The sequence below is a fragment of the Mesoplodon bidens genome (genome assembly GCF_964165515.1).
Source record: "Mesoplodon bidens genome assembly, chromosome: 3".
Classification (NCBI taxonomy): Eukaryota; Metazoa; Chordata; class Mammalia; order Artiodactyla; family Ziphiidae; genus Mesoplodon; species Mesoplodon bidens.
In genome coordinates this window covers 166938965-166964968 of record NC_138178.1, presented here as the reverse complement: position 1 = coordinate 166964968, position 26004 = coordinate 166938965, and the positions used below count along the sequence as shown (strand labels likewise).

Sequence of the window (26004 nt, the reverse complement as noted above, 5' to 3'; positions counted from 1 at the left end):
CTTGTCATAGACACTTACAAGGGGTGCAGGCATGTGGGCTCAGCCCTTCTTCCCTCTAACCCACCCTCCCGGGGGCCACCAAAGCCGTGCTGGCGAGCACGGCTTCTGACCAGGGGTGGACCCCTGACCTCTGGGACTATAGCATTTTCTCTCTCTCTTGGGACTCTGGAATTCAGATGCAACACCAGTGAACCAAGTTAGGGAGGAAGGACCTGTCAGGAGTCAGTCTGGGGCCAGTAGGAGGCCACAATCTGCCATGTGCACTGACAGTGAATTTGAGAAAAGCCGGTCTGCGGTCAAAGAGCAGAACGAGACAGGCAGGTGTGGAGAAATGAAGACAAGAGCCGCAACACTCACGGAGGTCCCGAGTCCGGCCTCTGGGTGAGTCCAGCTGTTTTCCTGCTCGTGGGATCCATAACACACCCCTATATCTTTATGGGAAAAAAAAAAAAGGTCTTCTTCTATCTCAAAGGGAGTTTGTGTGACTTCAGGACCCCAGCACATGCCTGGTGCATGGTGGGTCCTGGGCCCCTTCACTTCCCAGCTTGCACTGCACTGGCCTGGCTTGCAGGGTCATCACAGAGCACATTCTAGGGCAGGTGGTCCAGATGTCTAGCTCTGTCTGGTCAAGACTGCCTCTTGGGCAAGCCCCTTCCCCTCAGTTTCCTGCTTTGGAATATAAGAAGGTCTAAAATTCCCCAAATCCCTTTTAACTCTAGTATTCAGAGACCATTTGTTGTTAACCACAGAGAATTCAGAGGAAAATCACTTTCATTTAGATTAAAAAATAGAAACAGAACCCCCCCTTTCCCTACTGTGCTTTAGTAGCTGTTTTCATAAACCACTCATCATCAGAAAGTGAAAATAATACAAATGTCCATCCACTGATGAATGGGGAAATGTGGTACATCCATACAATGGAATATTATTCAGCCATTAAAAAGGAATGAAGGACTGACACATGCCACAACGTGGATGAACCTTGAAAACATCATGCTAAGAAGGCAGACACAAAAGGCCACTTATTGGATGATTCCATTTATATAAAATGTCCAGAATAGATGAATACAAAGAGACAAAGTAGAGTAGTAGCATTTGCCAGGAGATGGGGGAAGGATGGAGAATAACTGCTAATAGGTAGGGGGCTCCTTTTGGGTGCTAAAGAAAACTGATTGTGGTGACGATGGTTACACACCTTGGTGAGTAGACTAAAAACCACTCAACTGTATACTTCAAAGGTATGAACATTAGGGTAAGTAAATTACACTTCAATAAAGCTGTTATATAAAAAAATAACAGTGCTCAGCCAGTGTCTGTTCTAATTAGGTGTGAACTGACACCTCAGCGCTCCACAGTGACTGACCAGGGCACTTCTTTGAAATCCTGACCTTGACTTAGGGGACAATCTACCGAATGTGCGATTTCTCTGGTGGCCCCCGCGACCGAGGCAAGAACAAGATCATTTCCACCATAAAGTGCCGTGTGTCTCTGGGGGCCTGGAGCAGACGGGAACCGTGTGTGGAATTTCACATGTACATGAGCCCACGGCACCAGCAGCTTCTCCACTGTGTCCCCAGATGTGCCGAGCGGCATAGAGGAAAGAACAGGGCCCAGGGTTTTCTAGAGCTCCATTTCTGCAGTATCCCTTTCTGGGCTCAGACACACTAAGCAGACCTCTCTCTTCCCCGTCAGCGCGGCTCTGTCAATGCTACGTAGAAGATGGGGCTGCGGTGGGGAGAAGAAGCCCTAGAAGCTTCCCGAAACCTTCAGATGGCTTGCACTGAGTTTTATGCCGCTAAAGGAAGAAAAGGTTTAGTTGTGCCATCCGAGGCCTGAAGAATGCATGCCAGGTCCCAAAGGCCCATAATTCAACTCAGTTCAACACGGTTTGCTCAACACAGACTCAAGTTCTTTGGCCCCTGTGCACCCGCTAGAAGACACCCCAGGCAGAGGCAAGCACTTTCTCACGGGCTCCAAAGGAAGGTGTTGAAAGAATCCCCTGGTTGGGCTACAGTGCCGTCCCTTAAGCACATCTGGGGTCAGAAAGTCAGTGTGCAAGTCCTGGCCCTGCCCCTTCCTCCTGTGTGGTCTTGGGCAACTAAACCTCTCTGAGTCTCAGTTTCTTCACTTGGGAAATGGGGGTAATAACAGTACCCACCTTCCAGCGTTGTCCTGAGGACTTAGTGAGTTCATCTGTGTGAAGCACCCTGCGTGGCTCACTGGAAGTACTCAATAAGCTTTACTTCCTGTTACTGTTCAAGGACCTCCCAGGGCCTGGGCTTCCACTCCCGACTAGACTGGCTCGGATGGCATCCCTAGCTCAAGGGGCACAGGGTGGAAGGGTGGTTCCCCACATCATGATGGCTGTGTGACTTGGGAAGTCCCACAGCCTCTCCGAGCCTCAGTTTCCCTCTCTGTAAAATGGGGATAATGATAATGCCTCCCTCACAAGGCAGCTGCGAGGACTGAATGAAAGTGCACAGTCTGGGCTGTCCGGTTTGGAAACCTGCTCTCCACTTAGTAGCTGGGTGACTGTGGGAAAGTCACTTAACCTCTCTGTGCTTCCCTTTCCTTCTCCATACAGTGGAGATGATCATCGTCCCCACCTCACGTGTTGTCGTGAGGATTAAATGAGGAAATACGTGTAAAGCTCTAGAGCAGGGCATGGCACACAGAAGCCCCATAAGAGCCGTGTAAGAATTCCCTATTTTTCACTCCATGCCGGACATACAGCAAATCCCCAATTAGATGTGGTCACTATAATAATGGTGGACACAAGTGCCAGCATCCCGGAACACAACATGTGATTTCTTTACCCTTATGGGGGAAGGAGGAGTCCAGCTGGAGGGCAAGGGTGTGGCCCACATGGCAGGAGGACGTCTCAGACTGTACATCAGCCACAAACAGCCTGTACTAAGGGTTTTCCCCAGCTGGGCTGGGGCTCAGGGTCACCGGCCGGCCACTGCAGGGTAGTGCCTGGGCCGCAGCCCACAGTTTCCACGGGAGGAAGAGCTCCTTCTCCTTTTCCTCTCCCACAACCAACAGCTGGCCCAGGAGGCCTGATTACCAGCCTCTGTGGCTCAGAGTGGGAACAGCATAACTGCACCCGGTGTCGATATAAATCCAGCATCAGACCGGGTGGGCACCAGATCCAGGCTGGGGCTGGGTGCCCCTGGCTCTGATCCACAAGCCCAGTGACGCCTCATGTGGGTGGGCAGAGCCCGGAGGGCACGGCTGGCGTTTCCACCTCACCTACCCTTCAGCTGTGTGGTGAGGGCAGGAGATGCTACATAAAGTGTATCATGCAATTATCTGCTCAGATTTACCCTGCAAGCCTGGAAGGTCCCAGAGGGCAGGCTCCATGGCTGTCGCTGTCCTGTTCCCACCTGGATCCCCAAGGCCCACAACAGTCTGGTACCCAAATATTTACTGACTAAAACAATCCTCTTGGGGCTTCCCTGGTGGCACAGTGGTTAAGAATCTGCCTGCCAGTGCAGGGGACACAGGTTTGAGCCCTGGTCCAGGAAGATCCCACATGGCGTGGAGCAACTAAGTCCGTGCGCCACAACTACTGAGGCTGCACTCTAGAGCCCGCAAGCCACAACTACTGAGCCCACGTGCCACAACTACTGGAGTCCACGTGCCTAGAGCCCATGCTCCGCAACAAGAGAAGCCACCGCAATGAGAAGCCTGTGCACCGCGATGAAGAGTAGCTCCTGCTCTCAGCAACTAGAGAAAACCCGCGTGCAGCAGTGAAGACCTAATGCAGCCAAAAATTAAATAAATGAATAAATAAATAAATCTATAAAAAAAAATCCTTCTGTCTGCAAAGTGCCTGAAACCCAGGGCCCAGCACATAGGAGGCACCTAGCAGAGACTAATTCCCTCTCCCTGACCCTGGGGATGAGCACAGCACCAGGTCTCCAGGGATTCTGGCACCCGCGACCTTTCTAGAACATTGCTTATGGTCCAAGCAGGAGAGGGAATGCGAAGCTGGGTATGACAGAAACCATGAGATTAAAGTACATCGTGATCCAAATGAACATTTACTGAGCACCCATGTGTCACACAGTGCACAGAGGCAGTGTCTAAAGATCTATCTTACTTACTTATCTTATTTACAGAGACCCAAATGCCATCGGCCCATTTTGTGGATGAGGAACTGACGTTTAGGAGGTGAAGCAGCTTGTCCGGGGCCAGAGCGCTGGTGAGTGGTAGAACCGAGATTCGAACCCAGGACTTCTGGACTCCAGAGCCTGCCTCCCACCCTGTCCCCGACCATGCAGAACAGCTGCACACCAGATGGCCTGGGGTCACTCCTTGACACCTGCAGCCACGCTGGTTCCAAGCTGACCAGAGGGACGGATTCTGCCCTCTTCCCAGTGCCCCACCCCCTTATCCCTTCCCTGGCCCCACGCTTCCTTCCTGGGGTCCAGTTTAGGAGAACATGAGCTCCATCCACCCCGAAAGCCCCTCAGGGCCTCCCTACAGTCCCAGATGATTGTGATGCCACAACCAGAGATGAGCTGAAAAGATGAGGAGAGTGAGTGGGTGGACGGAGGGCCTGCAGCTGGATACTCGGAATTTCTCACAGGTGCTGTGTCCCATCGACTGGCTCTAAGTTCCTGTAAGCCTCTGTCCACACCAGCCGCGATTTCCCTCGGCTGCTGTACACACCTCAACGGGCGGCAGCCACGCAACTCTGTTCCCACCCCTGCTCCCACACTGAGGGGGGAGGAGGAGGTGGAGAGGAAGTCACTTGTGGTTTCCCAGGGCAACACCTGGAAACACTTCCGCAGGGACACAAAGGGAGCTTTCCGCAGGGACACAGGAAGCCCCGGCCCGATCCTGAGGGCAAGGAGAGGCAAGCACCGGGCGGAAGCTCACAGCACTTGGCTCTGCTGCGGGCCGGCCCAGGGGAATGTCCTGGAGCCCCTGGCTTGAAGAGGAATGTGGAACCAACTTCAACAGGAAGCCCCTGCCCGCCAGGAAGGGCAGAGCTCCCTGAGGAAGGGCTCATGGGTGCAGAGAACCTGGCAGGGACCTGGTCCTGGCCTTTGCAAGAGAGCAGCATTAGAAGCACCGCCGCCCGCCCCGGGAGGTGACCTGCCCAGAGTCCCTGCAGGAAGCTAGACCCGATTTCCCATAAGCCACTTCTCTAAGGAGCATCAGATCCTGGCACCAGGACAAGGGGAGGAGGTAGTTGGCTCTGGGGCCACCCCACAAAGTCCTGCCAAACTCAAGGTTTCAAGGAAATGGAAAGATGAGTTGCCCTTACAGGCGGCTGCCTCACTTTATAGAGGAGCAGCTACCAAAAAGGGCATGTCCCTTCCCTGGTTTCCTGCAGAGCCCTGCATGACGAGCGGCATCGGGACCAGGATCCAGATGGACCAGCAGCGCAGGGTGGTGGTGCTGGTGGCCCCGTCAGGCCCCATGTCTGTAAGATGGGGACTGCATCCGCCTCCTGGGGCTGGAGAACAGAACTCTCCGAATAGTAGCTCCTTCTCAGTCCGACTCCCCAGCAAGGTAGGCTGTTTCCTGGACAACAGATGCATCTCCCTCTCTGTGGCCACACTCCAGGCCTCCCTGGCACCTGGCATCCAGGTACTGAGGAACTGAAACCCCACTGGTGATCACAGCCCCTGTTCTCAGCCCCACATGGACTTGGCTGGGGATGTGACGGCTCGAGGCTATGTGCAGTACCCAGGGGACTGTGTCTGGACCTCTCAGGACCACAGAAGTAAGAAACGCTAGGTGGGGCAGGCCCGTCCTGGTCCACCAGCCCTGGAGCAGGCTCTCCTCTGGGTGGACACACCTCCCTCCCAGGATTCCGCCCCACAGAAAGCTTCCTATTCCTGCATATCTAAACGGATGATCTGATACAGGTTTCCAGGATCTGGCGAAGACCACCCCTCCCTCCCTCAGTGGCCCAGCCCCAGCCCCAGGGGCCAAGCTCCCACCCAAAGACAGTTCGACTTTTAGCCCACCAGACTAGCTGGCTGAGCATGACCTTTGCTCCCACAGAATGTTCCGGAAGGTGGGGTGACGTGCCAGGGATGTCTTAGAGGCAGGCCGAGATACAGATCCCTCAGCCTTCTGGTCAGCAGAGGGGGCCCTGGGGAGGACCCAACCCCTGGGCTGGGCCCCTCTGTGACCTCAGTGGGGGAAATACATTCCACTTTCTGGGTCTTCCCTTAATGTGAAAGAAGGCTGGGAGGTGCTGACCAGGAGCAGCAATTCCTAACCTGGCCTAGGCCCCAGGAATCCCCTTGAGAAGGTTTGAAAATGCGGATTCCCAGGCCTTGTTCCAGTCCTTGGACTCTCTGGGTTTGGGAACCAGGCCCTGAATTTGGAGAAGAGCCCCCGGGTAGCTGTGCTCAGCAAGCTCTGGAGACTCTAATCCAGAAACTCCGAGGAAGACCTGTGACTGCAAATAGAACCTATATTTTCCAGATGAAGCATGGTGACAGAGTATCCCAGTCCAGGAGGGCCCACACCATCTATTTGGGAAGCAGGAGTGTCCCCATAAAGATGGGGACGAGGGGCCGGGGCAGCCTCTCCCCCCTATCCCCCCAAGCCATGTCCCAAATCAGGTGCGGTCTGTAAGCCTGGTGTTAAAAACATAGAATTCTTTTCAGAAAAACATCAAGTTCTGGACTTGAAAATTTGGAATTCTCCTGCCTCGCAGAATGGCAGGACACCAAGAAAAAAACCTCCGAGATGAGGCCAAAGAGTTCAGGCTTTCATTTCCCATCATGGACTGCAGAGGAGTTTGGTTAAAGATGAAGACAGACTGTTTGTGTCTGGGGATCCTCTCGCACACGAACTCCTGAATTCATTCATTTGACGGATATCTACTAAGCACCTACTATGTGTCGGCTTGGGCACTGGGGATACAGTGAATGAAACAGACAAGATTTCGGCCAGCACGGAGCTGATATTTTAGCCGGGGAGACACAGATAACCAAATATATAAAATATTTAAATTGGGGTGGTCAGGGAAGGCCACGCCGAGAAGGTGACATTTATGCAGAGACCCAAAGAAGGTGAGGAAAGGAGCCATATAGATAACTGGGGAAAGTGCATTCCAGCAAAGGGCAAGTGCAAAGGTCCTGGGGCAGGAGCACACCTGCTACGTTCTGGGAAGGACAGTGAGGAGGCCAGTGTGGATGCAGCAGAGGTGAGGTCAGCACGGAGCTGGCCGTCAGATGACACTGGGACCATCCAATGAGATGGGAGGACACTCAGGGCTGGGGGTAGAGTCACGCCTGTTCTGACTTATTTATAGGTAGGAGATGTCATCAAATAGATAAGGTGTAACTGTCTGAAGGTCATTTATGGCCTTAGAATATCCTGTCCCAGCAAATATACAATGCATGGGCAAAACAGCCTGCCCGTGCTGGAAGGGTTGGAGAGTCTGAGCATGTCCGTAAGAATAACATACGTGGCTGTTTTTCTAACTGCATGAGAAAGCCTCGATGCCCTGGGCATTTGAGTGCAGTCACTAGGGGTTACTGGCACTTCCCAAGTCTCCATCTGGCCGACCGTCTGGCACACAGGCTCCCCAACCCTGGGCAGTGCCTGCATCCCAGTGCAGCTCTAACCCACAGTTCAGCACCTAGGAGGTGTTCGCCGAGTGACTTAATGCCCACCCTTCCCACCAGCCTCCCCCGCCCTCATGGGTCCAGCTCTCCATCCTGAAGACCCGGGGGTGGACCCTCAGAGCCCCCAGCAGTGTAGCCCGGGAGCCCCACCCCCCCAGAACTCACCGGGCATGGAGAAGGGGGACAGGAACGCGGCCTCGACCAGCTCTGGCTCCGGGGGTGGCGGCGGCTGTTCCCCCTCCCGCTGCAGCTCTGCAGGGTTTTCCACAGGAACATTCCCGTTCTCGATGCTCTCGTGTCTCCCGTTCTGAAGTGGCTTGCTGCTCACACCGTTTGCCGAGTTGATCAGCCTCTGCCTCTGTGTGGACAGGAGGCAAGACAGACACCCAGGTGTGTGACAAAGTGTCGCCCTGTTGTTTTGTTCCTCCCATGTGGCAGCCCTTAAAAGGTTTCGAGAACGACGCCCCTGGAGATGGGTTTGCCTGAAAAATGGCCCAAGGACCTTGGACTCCAGCTAAGTTTGCTCATTTCCACTTGGACAAATACCAGCGAGGGTATCAGTCAGAGCCCTGGGCCTCCTCTTCTTAGCGCCAACCTGACAACCCGTCCCATGCCACTGGATGACAGCGATCATTCTGCATCCCCCAGTAGATGGTCATAAACCACCTGAAGACAGTCACACAGGAGAGACTTTGCATAGTTTAAAAATATTTTTTTTCCACACAAAAAGTGCATTTACATTATGTGTCCAACAGCCCAATGATGGTTCACATCAAGATATAGAACATTTCCAGCCCCTCCAAAGACTCCTTTAGGGTCCCCTCTCTCCAGGGGTAACCAAGGTAACTCCATTCTGACTTTTATAAACATCAACTAGTTTTTCCTGAACTTGAGCTTCCTATAAATGGATTCAAAGAGTACATATTATTTTATGTCTGGCTTCTCTCACTCAACTGAATATCTGTGAGGTTCATCCATGTTGCTGCACACATCAGTCATTTGATATTTTCAGGGCTGTATAGTACTCCATCCTGTGAATAACACACAATGTATCCTTTGCTTGTTGATGGGCCTTTAGGTTATTTCCCCTTTTTGGTTATCATGAAGAATGCCATGAGCATTTGTGTACATGTCTTTTTGTGGACATATGCGTTCATTTCTCCTGGGTATTTATCTAGGAGTGGGATTGCTAGGTCATAAGGTAGGTGCAGGTTGAACCATTTTACACTCACACCAGCAACGTATTACAATTGCAGTTGCTTCCCATCCTGGTCAACGTTTGATACTGTTAATCCTTTTCATTTTAGCCATTCTGGTGGATGGGTGGTGGTATCTAATGGTGGTTTTAATCTGCATTTCCCTAACAACTAATGATGCTGAGCATCCTGATTGGGTTAGTGGCCATTCGGAAGGCCTCTGCTGTCCAAGTCTTTTGCCACATGAAATGGGTGTGCTCTGAACCAACCCGTCCCCTTCCCTCCCCCATCTCCTCGTAGCTACTGACCAAGGCTGCCTCCTTTCTACCCAAGCAGAAGCTGACTTTGCTCGCCAAGACTGTGGGTTTCTACGAAACCAGGGAAATGTAGAGGCCCCATTTCAAGAAATCAACAGGTTTTCATGCTCCCAAGAATCTGTTTGCCTTTTCACAGCTCATCTTTGTCTGGCTCCCATTAAAAATATTTATGGATCAGCTTTAGGCCTTGTGGATAACGATCATCACACATGGACACATATATCCTTCCCAGTTACTTCAGCAGGAGACCAAGAGTCAGTAAACATGTCCCCAAGGCAATACTCCACAACTGTGTGCCTAACACTTACCCTTGTGGTTACTGGAAGCAAAAAGAGGGGGGGGGGAGTCATTATTCCTTAAAATGGAGGCATGTTATTTTTTCCAAAAGAAAGAGGAATTGACCATTAACTGCCTTCATGTTGGTTTTAGGCAGGGACTCCTAAATCATGAAGTCTAGGGTTGAGTGGAAATTTAAAACTTTTTTTCCTACACGTGTGTCCACAACATTTAGCCCACCCAAAAGAGCAAAGTGATCTACATCTGAGACTCAGGGCCAGACGTGGAGGCATAATATTTTTCTACCCAAAAAGAGGGAAATGAAAGGTCATCCTTATTAAAAACAAAACAAAAACAAACAAAACCCCCAAATAGCTGTGCAAGGACAGAATTGTAAGGAGGTGGGACGTGACCCAGTAGGAACATGAATGGTAACAATGGGAGGGGGTCATGACTCGAGCTTAATAGGAATCAATAGAGAATTATACTTGAAAAAGAAATCTGCAGCTATGAGGTTGTATTAAAAGAGGCATATTGAGCTTCCCTGGTGGCACCGCGGTTGAGAGTCCGCTTGCTGATGCAGGGGCACGGGTTCGTGCCCCGGTCCAGGAAGATCCCACATGCCGCGGAGCGGCTGGGCCCGTGAGCCATGGCCGCTGGGCCTGCGTGTCTGGACCCTGTGCTCCGCAACGGGAGAGGCCACAACAGTGGGAGGCCCGTGTACCGCAAAAAAAAAAAAAAAAAAAAAAAAAAGAAAGAAAAGAGGCATAGGTTACAACACGAAGGAGGTGACGGATCCACATGCTGAGAGAGACAAACCAGAAAGTTTCTCCGTTTCCTTCTAGAGTTGCTCTACTCACAGAGAACAGGTGTGTATTCATTCTTTTTTTGCCCTGAGTAACAGTTACAATAAACAATCCATACTTCAGACTAGTCTTTCTCCAATTAGTTTTACTCTAGTACTTGACAAAATACTTAGTGGAACATGCAACCGTGGTATTTGATTGCTACCTGCCTTAAAATCCTTCCCGATAAGACCATTTGCTGCCTGTGGGTGAGGTTTTTGGGCTTCCTTCCTTCAACAGGTGTGGCGATAAATGCCAGCCTGGCAGAGGACACCCCAGGCCCAACACCAGAAAGTGTGCTGACAAGCCAGGGCCTCCTCACACTGCCAGAACCCATCCAAGGCCACTCGCTCTCACGGTCTCATGGTCCTTGAAGCCAACTCACCTCGTTAATTATGATCCTGCTGGCCATCCGCAGACGAGTCCTGGGCGCAAACTTATTGGTGATCATTATGCGTAAACCTGCTTCCGGGAAGGTGAACTTGGGAGGGCTGGAGCTCATGACCTCATCCACCATCACCACTGGGCTTTTGCTGTACTGCGGTTCCTCCTTCACTACATTGAGCACAAAGCCATGATTAGTGCTGAGATCCCCCGGGGCAAAACCCGAGGGCTGGGGCGACTGACTTCCCCTCTCGGGCGCAGACTTCTTGGGCTGTGGTCTCGGCAGCCAGTAGCCGCCTGGAAGCCTGGCTGCGGCTCCTCCCCTTAGTCAAGTGGGCCCCTGGGTCTGAACCGCCTGCAAGCACTGGACAGAGCCCCAAAGTCCCCCTGTTACAGGACCACTCCCCCATCTCCACTGCCAGCCCCTCTGCCAATCGCTGCCCCTCTCTTCCGGGGCCCAGTCCTGGCTAATGGTAAGGGTCTTTCAGTTCCTCATTTAAGCCTCACAGGGCAGCCCACCTACAAAGCGGACAGGATCCCTGCCAGCTCTCACCCCTGACTCTGAGAGGACCTTTCTTTCCCGCTGTTTCCAGAGGCTCAGACAAAACTTTACAAATTGACAAGGGCCCCCTGGAATGGAAAATGCTGGGAGGCACCAGAGAGCACCGGCTCTAAACTTCCCATGAGGCCACCTGCTCTGTCTTAGAGGAACCATCTCCATCTGGCACAAAAGGATGCTTCCAAATTTGTTCTCCATGAGGTAGGCAGTGAGGTCAAAGATCTGGCTCACAGGCCCTGGGCGAGGCAGCTGAGACCCAGGAGAAGCCTGCTTGCGGAGGGTGCACGGAGAGCCGCTGGCCGAGCCCAGTGTCTCCAGTAAAACCAGCACCCTCCAGCAGGGAGGCCACTCTCTCTGACCCTTTGCTTCCACTCATGAGGCTGAAGAACACACCTCCCCAGTGCCCAGACCTGCCCTGCCACCTTCCCAAACATGCTCCAAGCTCGAGTCCTGGGGGGTTTGACATTTAATTCCAGAGCCCCAGAGGGTCCAGAAACAGAAGCACTCCAGAACACAGCACACAGAAGCAGGGGGGCTTTCGCCTCCAAGGGGCTATCAAGGTAGATGTGCCCACCCCTCTCCACTGGTCACCAGCTCCCGGTGGGTGTCCCTCCTGGGTAACAGGGTAACCAGGAGTAGTCGAGCGCAAACCTGAGCAAGAGTTAATGGCACAAACACAAACAAATGCACACCAGCCACACACACACCCTCACCAAAGAGGCAGCAAGGCTCAGCAGACAGGAGGCGTGTGGTTAGAACCAAAGCCAGGAGGACCATGCATTTTTTTCGGAGACAGACACTAACCGCCAACAAGGCGTGTGCGTTGGACTCACGGATTTTGCTTTTTAAATCCATGTGTTATCGCTTGGATGAAAGCAGATTACTTACAATTTAGAAGAGGAGAAGAGTTAAGGAGACAAAGGCCAACAGAGATTGCCAGAGATGATTAGTGTGCGGTGGACACCGGGGAGTCTGGGGCAGCATTCCTGAGGGTGGCCCAGATGCCAGGGGGTTATGTGAAGGAGGGTGTTAGTAGAGGGGCTTCGATGCTCGGGGCTTCTGGCCTTCTGGACGGCCCCTCTCCTGGCTCGGTCCCACTCTGAGGATCGGGAGCCCCCGTGCCCGCTGCCCCGCCCTGCTGTAGGAAACCTTCCCTCCTCTGGAGCCTCCACCTCAGAGGGAGGGGGAAACCAGCAAAACAGCTGCAGGCTCTGTGGGTAGAGCCAGCCCTATCATGGGCACCACCTGGGGGAACAGTCGAGCTCAGGAGGAGGGAAGAGCCATGATACCTGACTTCTTAGGCACCTTGTCCTGGCACTGCCCACCAAGCGGCAGCACAGGGTGGTATGTCCAAGCCAAGGGCGCCTGCCCAGCAGGTAACCCAATCAAGTATAGCATGTTTCTTGGGCAGTTCAGCCTAAGGCCAGGTATCCTTCCCTCTCTCCCTGCTCCAAGCCAAAGTTGTGTCTAGGGCCAGGGCAGCTTGGAAAGGTCCCAGAGTGAGCCCAGCCAGTGGTCAAGATGGCCTTGGTTGTCAGTCCGTGTTCAAGGCCACCTGACAGCCAACAGGGAGAGGCAGGACCCCCAGCCGTGATAGGACACGAAGGGGTGCCTTCCTGCCTTTGTCTTCATCACCTTTTCTTGGTGTATCGTGCTCTGCTCTTTTGAGCTGAACTGAAGTGTGATGTAAAAAATGTGTAAAACTTGTAGGGAAACCCCCCCCCCCCAAACAACTGTACGCAGAACAAAGTTGGAGGAATGCTATTTCCCTCAAGAGAGCAAACTGGCTCGAGCTGACTTGGTGAGCTGAACTGTAGGACCTTTAAGAACATTTAAGTACATAAAGGTATTTAATAGAAGTGGGGGTAAAAAGGCAGTGTGTCCTCTCCTGTCAAGAGGTTGGGTTAAAAATGTTTGATTTTACATATACGGGGAAATACCAAAGCTGATACCAGCAAAGTCAGGGGTGTGCGCGTGTGTGTTTTCCTGAAATAAGTTAGTAGCCAGCAATCTTTGACAACCCTGGATGGGGTAGTTTACACGACCTGCCTGAAGGCTGAGGACCAGAGGAGAGAAGCTCCGTGTTGGAAAGATTCTGTGGCAGCACCGTGAGAAAAGGCAAAGTCCCGAAGCCCCCGGTCTCCTCAGGCCCCTCCCCACCCCCCGGGGTGGTACAGGCGCTCCTTCTCCCTGCCCCTGTCAGTCTGTCTGCTTCTAGCAGACAGTGCCCTGCACACGGCCCTCTGGGAGGGAAGGCGCATCCACCAACTGGGGCTGTATCTCTGGGTTTCCCACCTCTCCAGTTCCAGGCCTGCATCCCCCCAACCCCCCAAATCTTTTCCTCCTTGGCCTTTATCTAAGTGCATTCACCCTGATGAGAGCTGGACGGAGACCTATCTTCGCACCTTTCCCTGTGCCCGGGGGCAATCCTGTGTCTAATCTTCCAATTTTTTAGAAACTGCCCTGGGCTTTGAAATTTGGGGAAAAGCAATAAACTTGTGGGAAATCCTGTCGTGGGTACAAAAGTGAGGGAGATAGGCCACCACGGAGCGCCTGGAAAGGCCCCGCACGGGCTGTGGCCTTGGGGCAGCTGGGACCTCTGTGGAAGAGGAAGTGGCTCACGTCCCTGCCCCGTGGCACTGGGGACGGGCCTCTTCCATCAGCCACAGGGGAGGCAGGTAGCTCCCGGGGCTGGCACCCGAGGATGCGGCTATTTCCCACTGGCCTGAACGACTCCGCGTGTGGAATCTCTCTTCTTGCCACAGAGGTCCAGAGGATCCCAGGAGCACTGATCTCCCTGGACGAGGGCGGCCAGGAGCAGCCTCTGTCTAAAGAAACTGTGGGTGGGGACGCGCCGTGTCCGTGGAGCTAAAATCCAGACCAGCAGCCACGCTGTTCCCTCCCCTTGTGAGACTGTCCTGGAAATGGGCTCTCCCCGGGGCAGCCTGCTCGAGCTCAAGGAACAGGACACACGGCACAGCCCCACCCTCTGCAGGCCTCCTTTCTCACCCCGCCCGCGGGTGGGCCTCGGCAGCCAGGCTGTGGCCTTGGCCGCACTCACACCCTCTCCCCACCAGCCTCCCTCCTCCCACGTGGAGAAATCCACCCCTCACTCAGCACCAACGACAGGTGCCTTCCTCCTGGGGGTTACCTGGGACGGGACAGAACATGCTTGCCCAGAGAGCACATGGGGGGAGCTCCTACCCTGACCCACCACGGGGTGGAGGCTGGGGAGAGGGCCTAGGAATATAGATTTCGGCCTCCATGTGTTCCAGACACTGGCAAACAGTCCTCTCTGAGACATCAGTGACACCACAAAGGAATTAAAGTCACCTGAAAGAGGGGGTGACTTGCCCAAAGCCATGAAGAATAAAGGAGAAATACTCCTCGGGTAGCTGGTCCACGGGGCTCTCTCCCGGTTAAAGGAGGCCTCTAGAAACACTGTGGGTGGAACTCAACAATGCCAGCTTACGCTGTTTTTTTCCAGATCTTAACTCCAGGAATCTATTCAGGCCTTAACACAGGTCTTGGATGGGAAAGAGTGTGAACTCTGTCGCCGTCCTGGCAGCTGTCCCCACAGATGGAGTCACCTGGTAACTGGCTGGATTAAGGGTTGAGGACAAGGTTTCCAAGGCAGGAGCCGTTCGGGCCCAGACGTCTGGGGAACCTGACAGACACGGGCGGGCTCCGGAGGCCCAGAACCCCCGGACAAGGGGCCAAAGAGAAGCTGAGGAGACCAGACCACAGTCCCCAGGGGAAGGGGCTCCCACCAGGGCTCTCGGGGGTGGGTCTGGAAGTCCTCGAAGCTCCGTGGCATCCTTCCCGGCCTTGCTGCTCATCTGGGCAAGGAGCCGGTGGTCTCTCTAGAACAGAGCTCTCCAGAACTGGGCCTGGCATTTGAGAAACCACAGGGAGACCGAGCCTGCTCTGCCTTCCCAAGTCCTCAGCTTCCTGTCACTGGCCTTTGACATGGGTCAGAGATGTAATTCACTGCATTTCAGGAAAGCCGAGCAGGGCTTGAGACTTCCTCGGGAGGCTTGGAGCGATCCCCGAGGACGTGACTGTGGACTCTTTTTTTTTTTTTCTTTTTGCGGCACGCGGGCCCCTCACCGCTGCAGCCCCTCCTGTTGCGAAGCATAGGCTTCGGACGCGCAGGCCCAGCGGCCATGGCTCACGGGCCCAGCCGCTCTGCGGCATGTGGGATCCTTCCGGACCGGGTCACGAACCCATGTCCCCTGCATTGGCAAGCGGACCCCCAACCACTGCGCCACCAGGGAAGCCCTGTGACCGTGGACTCTTGATTCATCCTTCTCCCATCTAAGTAAACGCCCATCTGAGCCACACCTCCTACATGATGCACCCTCCTTATTTAGGGTCCCGTGGCCAAGGGGAAGAGTGACAATTCAGAGGGAGTGTGCGTGCACACGGAAGAGAAGGGGAGAGTACTTGCAATGACACGGCTTGCCCGCTCCTGTCTGCTCAGCCTTACCTTGCCCCAGCAATGGCATGGAAGGGTCATCAGAGCCACTATCACAGTAATCATTACCATCCTCCAGCTCACTGTTGACCCTGTTGCCAATTGCAATGGTCTTTTGTTTGACTGTGAAGAAGGCCTGCATCTTCACATTGTACCTGCAAGTCAGTTAAGGCGGGAGGTCAGAGCTGCGGGGTGGACTGCGCAGGGCCCTCCCCCGCCTCCTTCCCCTGTGCACCTGCAGTGAGCATGGCCCTGGGGGAGCCGGTGGGGGGGCTGAGGCTTTTCAACCCAGCTGACAGAGGCTCCTGACAGGAACCTTGGGATAATGTGCAGTCGCAGGGGGCCTGCTCCTCCTGAGCGGGCCTCCTGGGGCCAGAGGAGACCTTCAGCCCAAGAAAATGACTGACGCCTACTTCTGCGTGCTATAAACCTGTCCTGACAAAAGAAGTTCAGCCCAGCCTCGCAACAGGCTCGAAGCAGGTGTTCCCAGGCCTGGCCTTGCTCCCGTGGGCTGCCTGGGGGCCCTTCCCTGTACCACCCCAGCCAGCGCTGCTGCCCATACCGAGAACAGACTCCATCCCAGACCCCAGGCTGGCGGCCCCACTGAAAGGCACTCAGAGAGGAGACGGTTTAAGGACCATTCTCTTGCAGTTTGACAGCGTATCACCCATTTTTATAAAACATTATAAACGTTTTAGGTCAACGGGGGGATTCATAGCGTCGTAAACCTCAGGGGTGTTTTCCTTTTTAATTACCTGCGGAGGTGTGAGGAGAAAGTTACAAACCTGAATGTGGCTTAGCTCATGGGTAGCCTTTTTTTTTTTCTTTTAATTGTAGAAAAATACATACCACATAAAATTTGCCATTTTAACTATTTTCCTTTTTTTTTTTTTTTTTTTTTTGTGGTACGCGGGCCTCTCACTGTTGTGGCCTCTCCCGTTGCGGAGCACAGGCTCCGGACGCGCAGGCTCAGTGGCCATGGCTCACGGGCCCAGCCGCTCCACAGAATGTGGGATCCTCCCGGACCGGGGCACGAACCCGTGTCCCCTGCATCGGCAGGCGGACTCTCAACCACTGCGCCACCAGGGAAGCCCTACTTTCCATTTTTAAGTGCACAATTCAGTGGTAGTAATTACATCTGTAAGGCTGTGCAACCATCACCACTATCTAGTTCCCAAATTTTTAGCATCCCGAACAGAACTCTGTTCCCGTTCACCATGAGTCATTAATTACTCCCTCCCCTGAGCACCTGGTAATCAATCTCTAATTTGCTGCCTGACTCTAGGAGTCTGAGTCTCCTCAGCACCTCACATAAGTGGAACCGCACAGTATTTGTCCTTTTGTGACTGGATCCCTTTCACTCAGTATAATATTCTCAAGGTTCATCCACATTTGTGGCATGAGTCAGAATTTCCTTCCCTTTTTATGGGTGAATATTAATTCATCATGGGTAGTTTTGAGATGATTCTGACCTGGGCAGCTTCCGGAGGGCCTCAGGGTACACAACCCTGGTGCCAAGGTCTGCATCTTTAGAACTACACGTGGTGCCGGGTGCAGTTGTGCAAGGTGGCAGCCCCGAGAGGTGGCATTTTATGAAGTCTGACAAAATGGAGGTGCCCAGCTCTTTCAAAAGAGAGGCATTAAATTATCAGGTGATTTATAGAGACAGAACAGAAGAGCGGTCACCCTGGGGCACGGGCCAGGGGTGTGGACCGGGCTGGGAGAGAGGTCCCCGCTTGCTATTTGTTTGGGGAGTGGCCTCAACCTCCCCCCGACCAGCCAGCCACCTACCCCGGCCCAAGTGCAGACAACACCCTAACACAGAGTCTGACTATCTCTCTCCCACTCTGGCTGCCCCAGCAGGGTGTCCCCCAGAGAACTGGGGTGGCCAAAAGTGACCGCAAGGGCTGAAGGAGGTTTTCTTCCTGCTCGGACAAAAGGCTAAAGCAGGATGTGAAACCAGGGGTGAGACAGCCCAGAAGAGGAGAAAGGGCACTTACTTCATGATCAGAATGTAAAACACGTACAAGATGATGAGCACCAGGCCTTCCCACCTCAAAGACAGAAAGGAGACTGGTTAGAGCCAGGAGGCCCGCGGCGCTGAAGGCTGGGTGTGACCAGCATGGCGGGCTGAGCAGGGTATGTGGTCCTGTCACCTTCCTTGACCCAGCGCCCGGCCCAGGACCCAGGCATGCAGGCGAGCCCCCCAGCCCCCAGCCGTCCTGCAATCTGAAGCTCTCTTGGTAACAGAGAAGGCTGAGGGTGGGGCCTTCTCAACTACAGGGGGTCTCATCTACACGGCTCAGGAGGAGTTCCCCTAGCTACCTAGAAAAAGGAGGGCCCAGGGCCACCTCATCCCAGACTCAGGGAGGGGAGTGGCCTGGAGTCATGACGCTAAGAGGCCCTATGGTCACCCGAGATTCTGGCCGGCAACAGGAGAAGCTGTGGGTGCAGGTGGGAAGGGACCCTAAGAACTGCCTGAAGAGATGGGCCAGTCACAGGAGCCTCTTGGGGCAAACATGGGGGCTGGGCTGAGTGGGGGTCTTTCTGGGGTGCACTCTTATCGCCGTCCTGCAGAACCAGCGTTCAACCCCACACATGGTGGGGATTTTTGTAGCTCAGAACACAAGCCTCTGAGGAGTCACACAGCTTAATTTGTTGGGTCATCTGACAAGTGTGTCCTAAAGACCTACTATGTGCCCGACATGAGCCACAGTCATCTTGGGGAGCTCTTCCTCTGCTAGCCCACAGCCCAGCAGAGCCACAAAGGGGTCTGATGACCGGACCACCCCCTCAAAACTCCATCTGCAGGTGAGGAAAAGGAGACTTCTTGGCTCACACGGTGGGTTAGGACCCAGGCCAAGGATGCTCTGGGCCCATAGCACGCAGCCGCTCACATCAGTTCTCCTGAATCTATGCCCAACAAATAACCACATACAGGATGCAGATCTGAATCGTGGTCAATGAAGAGAACCGTTTTTATGGCTTATGGATGTAAGATACATTCATGCCCTATAAATTAAAGTGGCAATATCAACCTCTTTAGAAGTTTGTGCTTTATGTATCTTGATTAAGAAATCACTTCCTACCTCCATATCATAAAGATGAGTCCCTATATTCTATCCTAAATTGTTTTAATTTTGCTTTTCACAGCGAGATCTTTAATCCATCTGGGATTTATTCTTGTATAAGGTGTGAGGGAAGGAGCTGATGTTATTTTATTCTATATGAATTCCTCGTTTTTGTAGTATGAGGACCTCTCCCGCCTCCCCCAACTCACTACCTTGTCATGATTCCTGTCGTATCCCCCAGCCCAGAACTGGGCCCATTACTGGGTTCTCAGTTCCATATTGGCCTATGCTTATTCTTGTGCAAAACACCATACTGTTTTCATTATTTTAGCTTTATAATATATCTTGATATCTGGCAGGGTGGGAATACTAAGGGAAACAATCTTTGTCACTTTGAAAGGATAAATAAAGGCATGACTGCTCAGAATGATACCCTTTTTTACTTTCACAAGTTCATAAACTTATGTTTGTAAAAATAATTTTAAAAAAGATTCAATGAACCCGACAAACAAGGATACTAACAAAAAAAGGAACAACGAGAAACAAACTTTAAAAACTTACCACACAATTTCTTCATCATATATGAACTGGAAGGCAAAAGAAATAAAGGGCGGGGCGACAGATTTATTCCAAAAGAAGAACAAACGCAGACCTCTAAGCACCCAGAGCCAACACATAGGCTAGTTCTGTGTTTCACAGAAAGCTGGTTCTTCTCTCCATGTCTGGGTTTCTCAAACATAGAAGGTGGCCTTTCCTTAGTGGAAACCTTGGTCAGTAGATGCTGCTGTATGAGGTCTCGGGTGGGTCTCCAAATAGAACTGGCCTGTGCTACCAACAGTCCAAGTAGCCACTGGGGCCAACCTGGCAGGGGTCTGCCCTCATTAATGGAACAGAGTTGCTGAAATCAAGAATCTTAAAAACTGAAAAGGCATCTCTGTATGTATGTATGTTTGTGTCTATCTACCTACCTACCTATCTATCGATCGATCGATCGATTGATCGATCGATCTGTGGTACCTCTGTGTGTGTGGGTGGGGAGGAAGGGGTGTCATTTTTTAAAAAATAAAGAGTAACCCCTTTGGAAACTCTGAGGGCAAAGGACCATTTGTACCATTTGAAGGGAGGCCAGGGGTGATGGTGGGGAGTCCGTGGCTTCCTAAGAGGGCACTGACATTGCCCAACAATTCCACCCAGCATTGCCTACGTGGGACATGGATGAATGATGCTTCCGTGGTCCAGGGGAGGAGTCCTGTGACGGCCCCAGCCAGGCCCAGTGCACACAGGAAGGTGGAGGAGCAGTGCCCACCAATCTGATCTTGGAGACACGGGATGCCAGGAGAGACCAGGGGGATGTTGTCTGGACTTGGGCCCATTGTACCCCTCTCCTGGCTGTCATGGCAGGCAGCACACACAGAATCTGCCTTGGGAAGTCACTTTGGAGAGGGTCCTCCTGGCTGGGCATTGCTGTGAGGCTCCCCAGACTCAAGCCTCTGAGGAAGAGGCACTCGATAGAGGGGAGCCCAGTGCCACCACCTGGGAAACCTGGGGGACATTTATGGGGGTAGTTTCAGTTTTTATAACCCAATGGAGGGCTACTGGCATTTACAGGCAGTGAAGAACCGGGGTGCTAGTCAGCCTAGAGCATGTGAAATGGTTCGACCAGAGGAGTTCTTCTGTATTTGGCACACGTCTTAAATGTCCTGCTAGATATTTAGGCAAGCAGAAAAAAAAATGACCTGAGCCTCAACCTTAATTCCATTTTGCAAATCAAAGTATTCTTACATGGTTTTAATAAATATTTAATTTCCTAGTGAGTTAAATGTCATGCAAATGGAGGGATGATTGTACTTGGCTCTGTTTAGGATTTTATCAGGAGTCATTCATAATTTTGGAAAATCACATCATCAAGGTCGGCACTGCTCATGGGGTTGCCAGCCCAGCATACCAGCCTCAGTCTGCACTGGTAGCTGTAGGGCCTGGAGATTTCCCATATGGGGGCAATGAATCACATCATCCAACGTTCTAGCACCTTCATGCCCCAACATTTACACATTGACAGATGTATTCTTTTATTATGGATTACTTTTATTTGTCCTTTATGGTATAGTTTGGGCATTATATTGATTTTGTAAAATTGTGTATAGGTAGATAGTTTTATCTTTAACTTTCATTTTTGGGGAGTGTGGCGGGCAGCCTCTCAGGTGCCTCGATGATCCCACTGCCTGATCTTCATGCTCGCCTGTGTGCGTGGCCTGAACTTAGGGATTTGCTCGTAACAGAATATGGCAACAGCGATGGGCTGGCACTTCTGAGATTCGGTTGCAAGCAGACTGTGGCTTCCAGCGTGGTGCCTCCTCGCCCCTGCTGGGAGGGAAACCAGTCCCCAAGCCGAGAGCTGCACCGTGGAACAGCTTGAGGCCGGCCTGCAGCCTAGCGAGTGATCCTGAAAGCAGGTCGTTGCCCACGGGAGCCTTGACATAACTATACCATGGCCAACGCCTGTGAGCCAGAGGGCTCGGCTAAGCCACTCCCAGATTTGATGCATAGAAAATGGGAGCAAGAAAGGTTTGCTGTTTTAAACTGCTGAGTGTTAAGGGAAATTTGTTACACAGCAACAGATAACTAATACAAGGGTCATGATTATCAAAGCCAGTTGGCTCTAGATGTTCTTAGGTTGAGAACTGTCACTCTAGGGCATGCTCCATACTCTGAAATCTGGGCATGCCATGTGCATCTGCCCTCTTGACAATGACCTGCCCTCATGCCACCACTTTAAAGCTCCTTTTGGATGGAAGCTGTTCCCCTGTGGATGACATGGTCCTTCCTTGGCAGTAACCTGTGTCATGGGCTGTGTCACTGTCATGTGCCATGATGTACCCGAGCCCTCAGGGATCCCTGTTTCAGTCCCTCTGCCTTTTCTGCCCATATCCTTGCTCCCAGCTGCCAACCCTGATTGCTCCCAGCTGGCCTCTCTTCCCTGCTCCGCGGTAAGGCGGGAAACCAGACACTCTGCTCCTTAGTAAATGGGCTCTAAGTGAGGATCTGAAGGCCTCTGATGAGCACGTGCTTGAGCTTAACTGCATCAACCGTATGATGCCTTCTTTAGCTTTTTCAAGGCCTTTGTGCCCTCAAGGTGGTACCTGGATGTGATGGATAAGCAAAGCATCAGGTATGAGATTTTCAGGACACGGAGGTACGGAGGTGGGAGACTGGTCAACATGACTGCAGTGAGTGGCCAGCACACCCCAGGGCAGGGCCGCCGTGGGTTCTGTTTCTAGTGCCAGGGACAGAGGTGGGCAGGGCCCTGGTGCCTTCGCAGAGGCGGGGGGCGGAGGGGGTGGGAAGGTAACTCACGGCAATGAGCACAATGACAGAGAGGGTGTAGTACACAGAGTCTCGGCACACGGCCCACCACGTCAGATGGATCACCTGCTGAGCAAAGGGCCATCAGCTGTTACTGGCTGGCGAGATGGGGTACGGGGGCCGGGGGACACTGCTGGGGGGCTCCCACCACCCCCAGATCCCTGCAGGTGCAGACATATGTCCACGGAGCTCATCTTAACTGTGCCACCAGAACCACATCTTGTCTGGCCGTTCAAGGCTACCCTGTGCTCTTCGTCACATTTGGGGACGGAATGATACCACATCATGCTCCTAAGTGATGGCACAGCTGCCCCCTGTTCCTCCAAGGTGACCACATGGCATGTTTCCCAGCAGAAGCCAGGGGGAGAGGCCAGAGGCATTCACTCTTCCCTCCGATGTTTGAACCTTCCGGGGGCGACCGGCTGCCCACCTCTACCTCCCTCGGCCGGGCGGGGCCTACCCTTGAGCCTGACTCTCTGAGATTGAGTCTAATGTCCCCCTGGGGCTCTGAGGGCCAGGAAGATGCGATGGGGTTTCAACAACAAGCCAGATTCGTGCGTCCTGTGGGGAGGCCGAAGGCAGGCCCCAACTATGTGCAAAGTCTAGCTCAGGGTCAGAGTTACAGGAGACGCCTCTTAAATATTTACTGCTGTTGAATGAACGCTCCCCCCTTGGACCAGCCACGGAGCTGACGCTCTTCCTGCTCTCAGACCCACCGGTGGAAGGAAGGTAGCACAGCCCTGCTACCCATGAGGAAGCAGGCTCGGAGAGGAAACCGTTTCTGACAGCCACAGCACTTACGGGCTCGGCTAGGGCTGGGCCTTGGGCCTCCCCACGCTGTCCCTATGTCATTTCGTACGGAGAGAGAGACCACTGACCTGCCCTGCGGATAATCCACAAACTCCGATTATACATAGGATGTTGAACACAGCAGAGCCCACAATGGTCCCAACCCCGACATCTCCATGGGTGATGAACACACCTGGAAAGAGAAAGGCACAAACACTCCTCTGCAAAGCCCAGCCCTTCCCCTTCCTTAGACCCGGGCCGGCTCTGTGTCCCCCACCCCATGAACGGAGGGAAGCTGTTCTTATCAGAGAACACCAGCACCGCGGTTGAGGACAACAAAACCAGAGGTGGAAGTGCCCTCAGGGACCGGCTACTCTAATGCTCCCACTTTCTGAACAGCTTTATTGAGATGTAACTCACATGCCATAAAATTCACCCATTTAAAATGTCAATTCAGTGTTTTCTGGTCCAGTCACAGAATTATACAGTCATCACCACAATCTAATTTTAGAACGTTCACTTCACCCCCAAAAGAAACCCCATACCTGTTAGTACCCCACTCCACCTCACACCCCTGGGAACCACTAATTCACTTTCTATCTCTCTACTTCTCCCATTTTACAGATGAGAAAACTGAGACTCAGGCTGACAAATGCCCACACTAGTCTGGACACCCAACCTGGGCTCTCTCTGTATCCTGCGCCTCAGGGCGACGGGACTTCTTACCAATGACAGAGGCAAACAGCTCTGGCGTCGAGCTTCCTGCAGCCATGAAGGTGGCTCCAGCCACATCTTCGCTCAGATGGAGTTTCTGAAACAGAAGCAACCGCACACCCTCAGGCTGTAAGGTGGGGGCAGTAAACATGCTAACTGGACACCTGGCAGCCAGGGAGAGCGCAGGGGAGCAGCGCCGTAGCCAGAGTCAAGCTCCTGGGCTGGCGGCCTCTCCTCCCTGCACCTCCTCCACACTGCCAGGTACTCAACCCAGAATCGCCTGTCCCCTGCCCCCATCTGTCCATTTCTGTTCACTCTCTGAGCCCTTAAATAACGTCTCCTTGATGAAGTCTTTCTAAGTGGCCACCACGAGCCAGCCACTGCCCTGGGACAGAGGGGCTGAAACACGAATCACGCAGTGAGGGTCTGAGGCCCATGCGCTTGCCTCCCCGCTGGATGATGAGGGCAAGGTTGGTCTTTTCCATCTTTGGATGTGCCTGGAACAGGGTCTGGTGCTCAGCGGGGAGTCCCCCAGTTTAGCGCCCATCTCCTCTGGTGCTCACACAGACCTTGGGTACCAAGCGGACCTCCACACGTCAGGTTGTGGGACGTGGAGGCCTCGGACACACAGCCTGGCTCCTGCATCCCAGAAGGCCTTCTCAATGGCAGGCCCGACACCTGGCTGCTCACTGAAACAGACCCTCACATCCTGTCCCCAGGGCTGAGCCAGCACGGGACAGGGCTGGAACTGTCAAGGCCCACTCTGCTTGGTGACACTGTGTTCTGGCCACAGAGGCCCATCCTCTGATCTGGAATGTGGGGCTGGAGGCTTCGGGTGCCCGGGAAAACCACGGAGATTCTGGGTCCGCCTGAATGCCAACTTGAAGGTGCCCATCTGTGGTTCTCAGAAGGCCCCCGGGCAGGCTGGCTCAGGGCAGGGTTCGACCTCCTCCTGCCCTCACCTCCCAAAGCACTCCTGGGCAGCCTGGGCTCTGAAGCCACTGCGGAATCCAATCCCTGGGCCAGCACAACCTCCGCACTGAGCTTGCTACAGAAGGGGTCCTCGGAAGGGCTGGAGCTCTGGGCTTGATGGAAAATGGGATGGGGGCCCATCGCTGACCCCAGGTAGAAGCCCGGCCACCTCAGCCCTACCGCAGAGGAGGTGCCACAGAGGTTCAGCCACTGAAGCACCTGTGATAGCTTTTAGCAGAATCCAAACCATGCTACACCCTGTCCTGCCCCTCCCTGCCTCTGCCTGGGCCTGCTCCCCGCCCCGGTCCTTCTTGGCCTGGTACCGACATGCCACGTGTCAATCACCCCCAGCCCCACACCCAGGCTTTGCCAAAGGGTCCTAAGTCCTTCCCACGTACCTCGCAGATCTTCTCTAGAGATGGAACGAAGAAGTCATCGCACACTATGGCCAAGGCGTAGAACATGTACAGAGCCTGCGAAGGAAATGGGGAGACAGAGAGTGTCAGCCAGAACTCCTGCCACTGATGGGCACGGCCAGGCGACCATCACCCTCCAAACCAGCCTGCTCGGGCAGAGGCCAGGTGACCAGAGGGAGGCACAGAGGAAAATTCTAGCACCACAGAGATGTGATTCCTCAATTCCCTCACTGACAGATGGGGAAACTGAAGCCCAGACAGGAGAAATCACTTGCTGAGAAATGGAGGGGACTAGAACTCATGGCACAGGGTCCTGTGCTTCTTCCTCTCTTCTTAAAGAAGCAGCTCTCTCTTCAGCACCACGGTAGGCCCTCAAAAGGTAAGATCCTAATCTTAAGGGCCAAGAGGGAAAGCATTTAAAATTGCCATTTTAAGAGTTTAAAATAATCATCATCCTGATTTCCCCCCGTTAGTTTTAGAGAAGGCATCATTTCCTTGTTACTGACTGCCCACCTCCTGCCAAAACAGACGGCAACGTGAGACCCAGCATTTCCTGGGACGCTGCTTGATGTTGGTCCAGGTTAAAATCCACAAGCCATTTACACTGGGAGGCTCATGGAACAGAGTCCAAATTCCAGTGCTAATCCTGGGAATTATTTGCCTTGTGATTTTGGATAAGTCATATCTCTAGGTCTCAGTTTCTTCTGTTTGATGACAGAGTAAGGACAGATGGGTAGTTTTTAGACAGTTTTATCTACAGAACTCTTCCCTGACCTGTCCACCCAACACGGCTCTACTGAGCTCATCTTATGTGCCAGGTACTATTCTAGCCACTAGGGATAGGTGGCGAGGATGCCAGGAAAAGCCTCTGCCTCTTTGTGGGGGACGAGCAGATAGGCAAATGAAGTATCTGTAACTGCCAGGAAACAGCAAGTGCAAAGGTCCTGAGGCAGGAGCATGTTTGATGCATTTGAGGAACAGCAAGGTCACTGGTGCAGGTAGAACAGAGTGAATAAGGTGG

General features: G+C 53.1%; 1 protein-coding gene across 2 annotated transcripts in view; it reads right to left on the bottom strand.

Moving 5' to 3' along the window:
- Positions 1-26004, bottom strand: part of SLC24A4 (solute carrier family 24 member 4) — a gene marked incomplete at both ends in the record, with an annotated part of 190702 nt that overhangs the window by 27087 nt on the left and 137611 nt on the right. Inside the window, 9 exons of one of the 2 annotated variants that reach the window (XM_081230323.1) lie at positions 7770-7962; positions 10624-10793; positions 15671-15813; positions 17659-17712; positions 19291-19316; positions 22084-22158; positions 22971-23074; positions 23608-23692; positions 24966-25040. In XM_081230323.1, the coding sequence (XP_081086449.1) occupies positions 7770-7962; positions 10624-10793; positions 15671-15813; positions 17659-17712; positions 19291-19316; positions 22084-22158; positions 22971-23074; positions 23608-23692; positions 24966-25040 (925 nt within the window). The remainder of the gene's footprint in view (positions 1-7769; positions 7963-10623; positions 10794-15670; positions 15814-17658; positions 17713-19290; positions 19317-22083; positions 22159-22970; positions 23075-23607; positions 23693-24965; positions 25041-26004) is intronic. The other variant, XM_081230324.1, reaches the window with a different exon arrangement.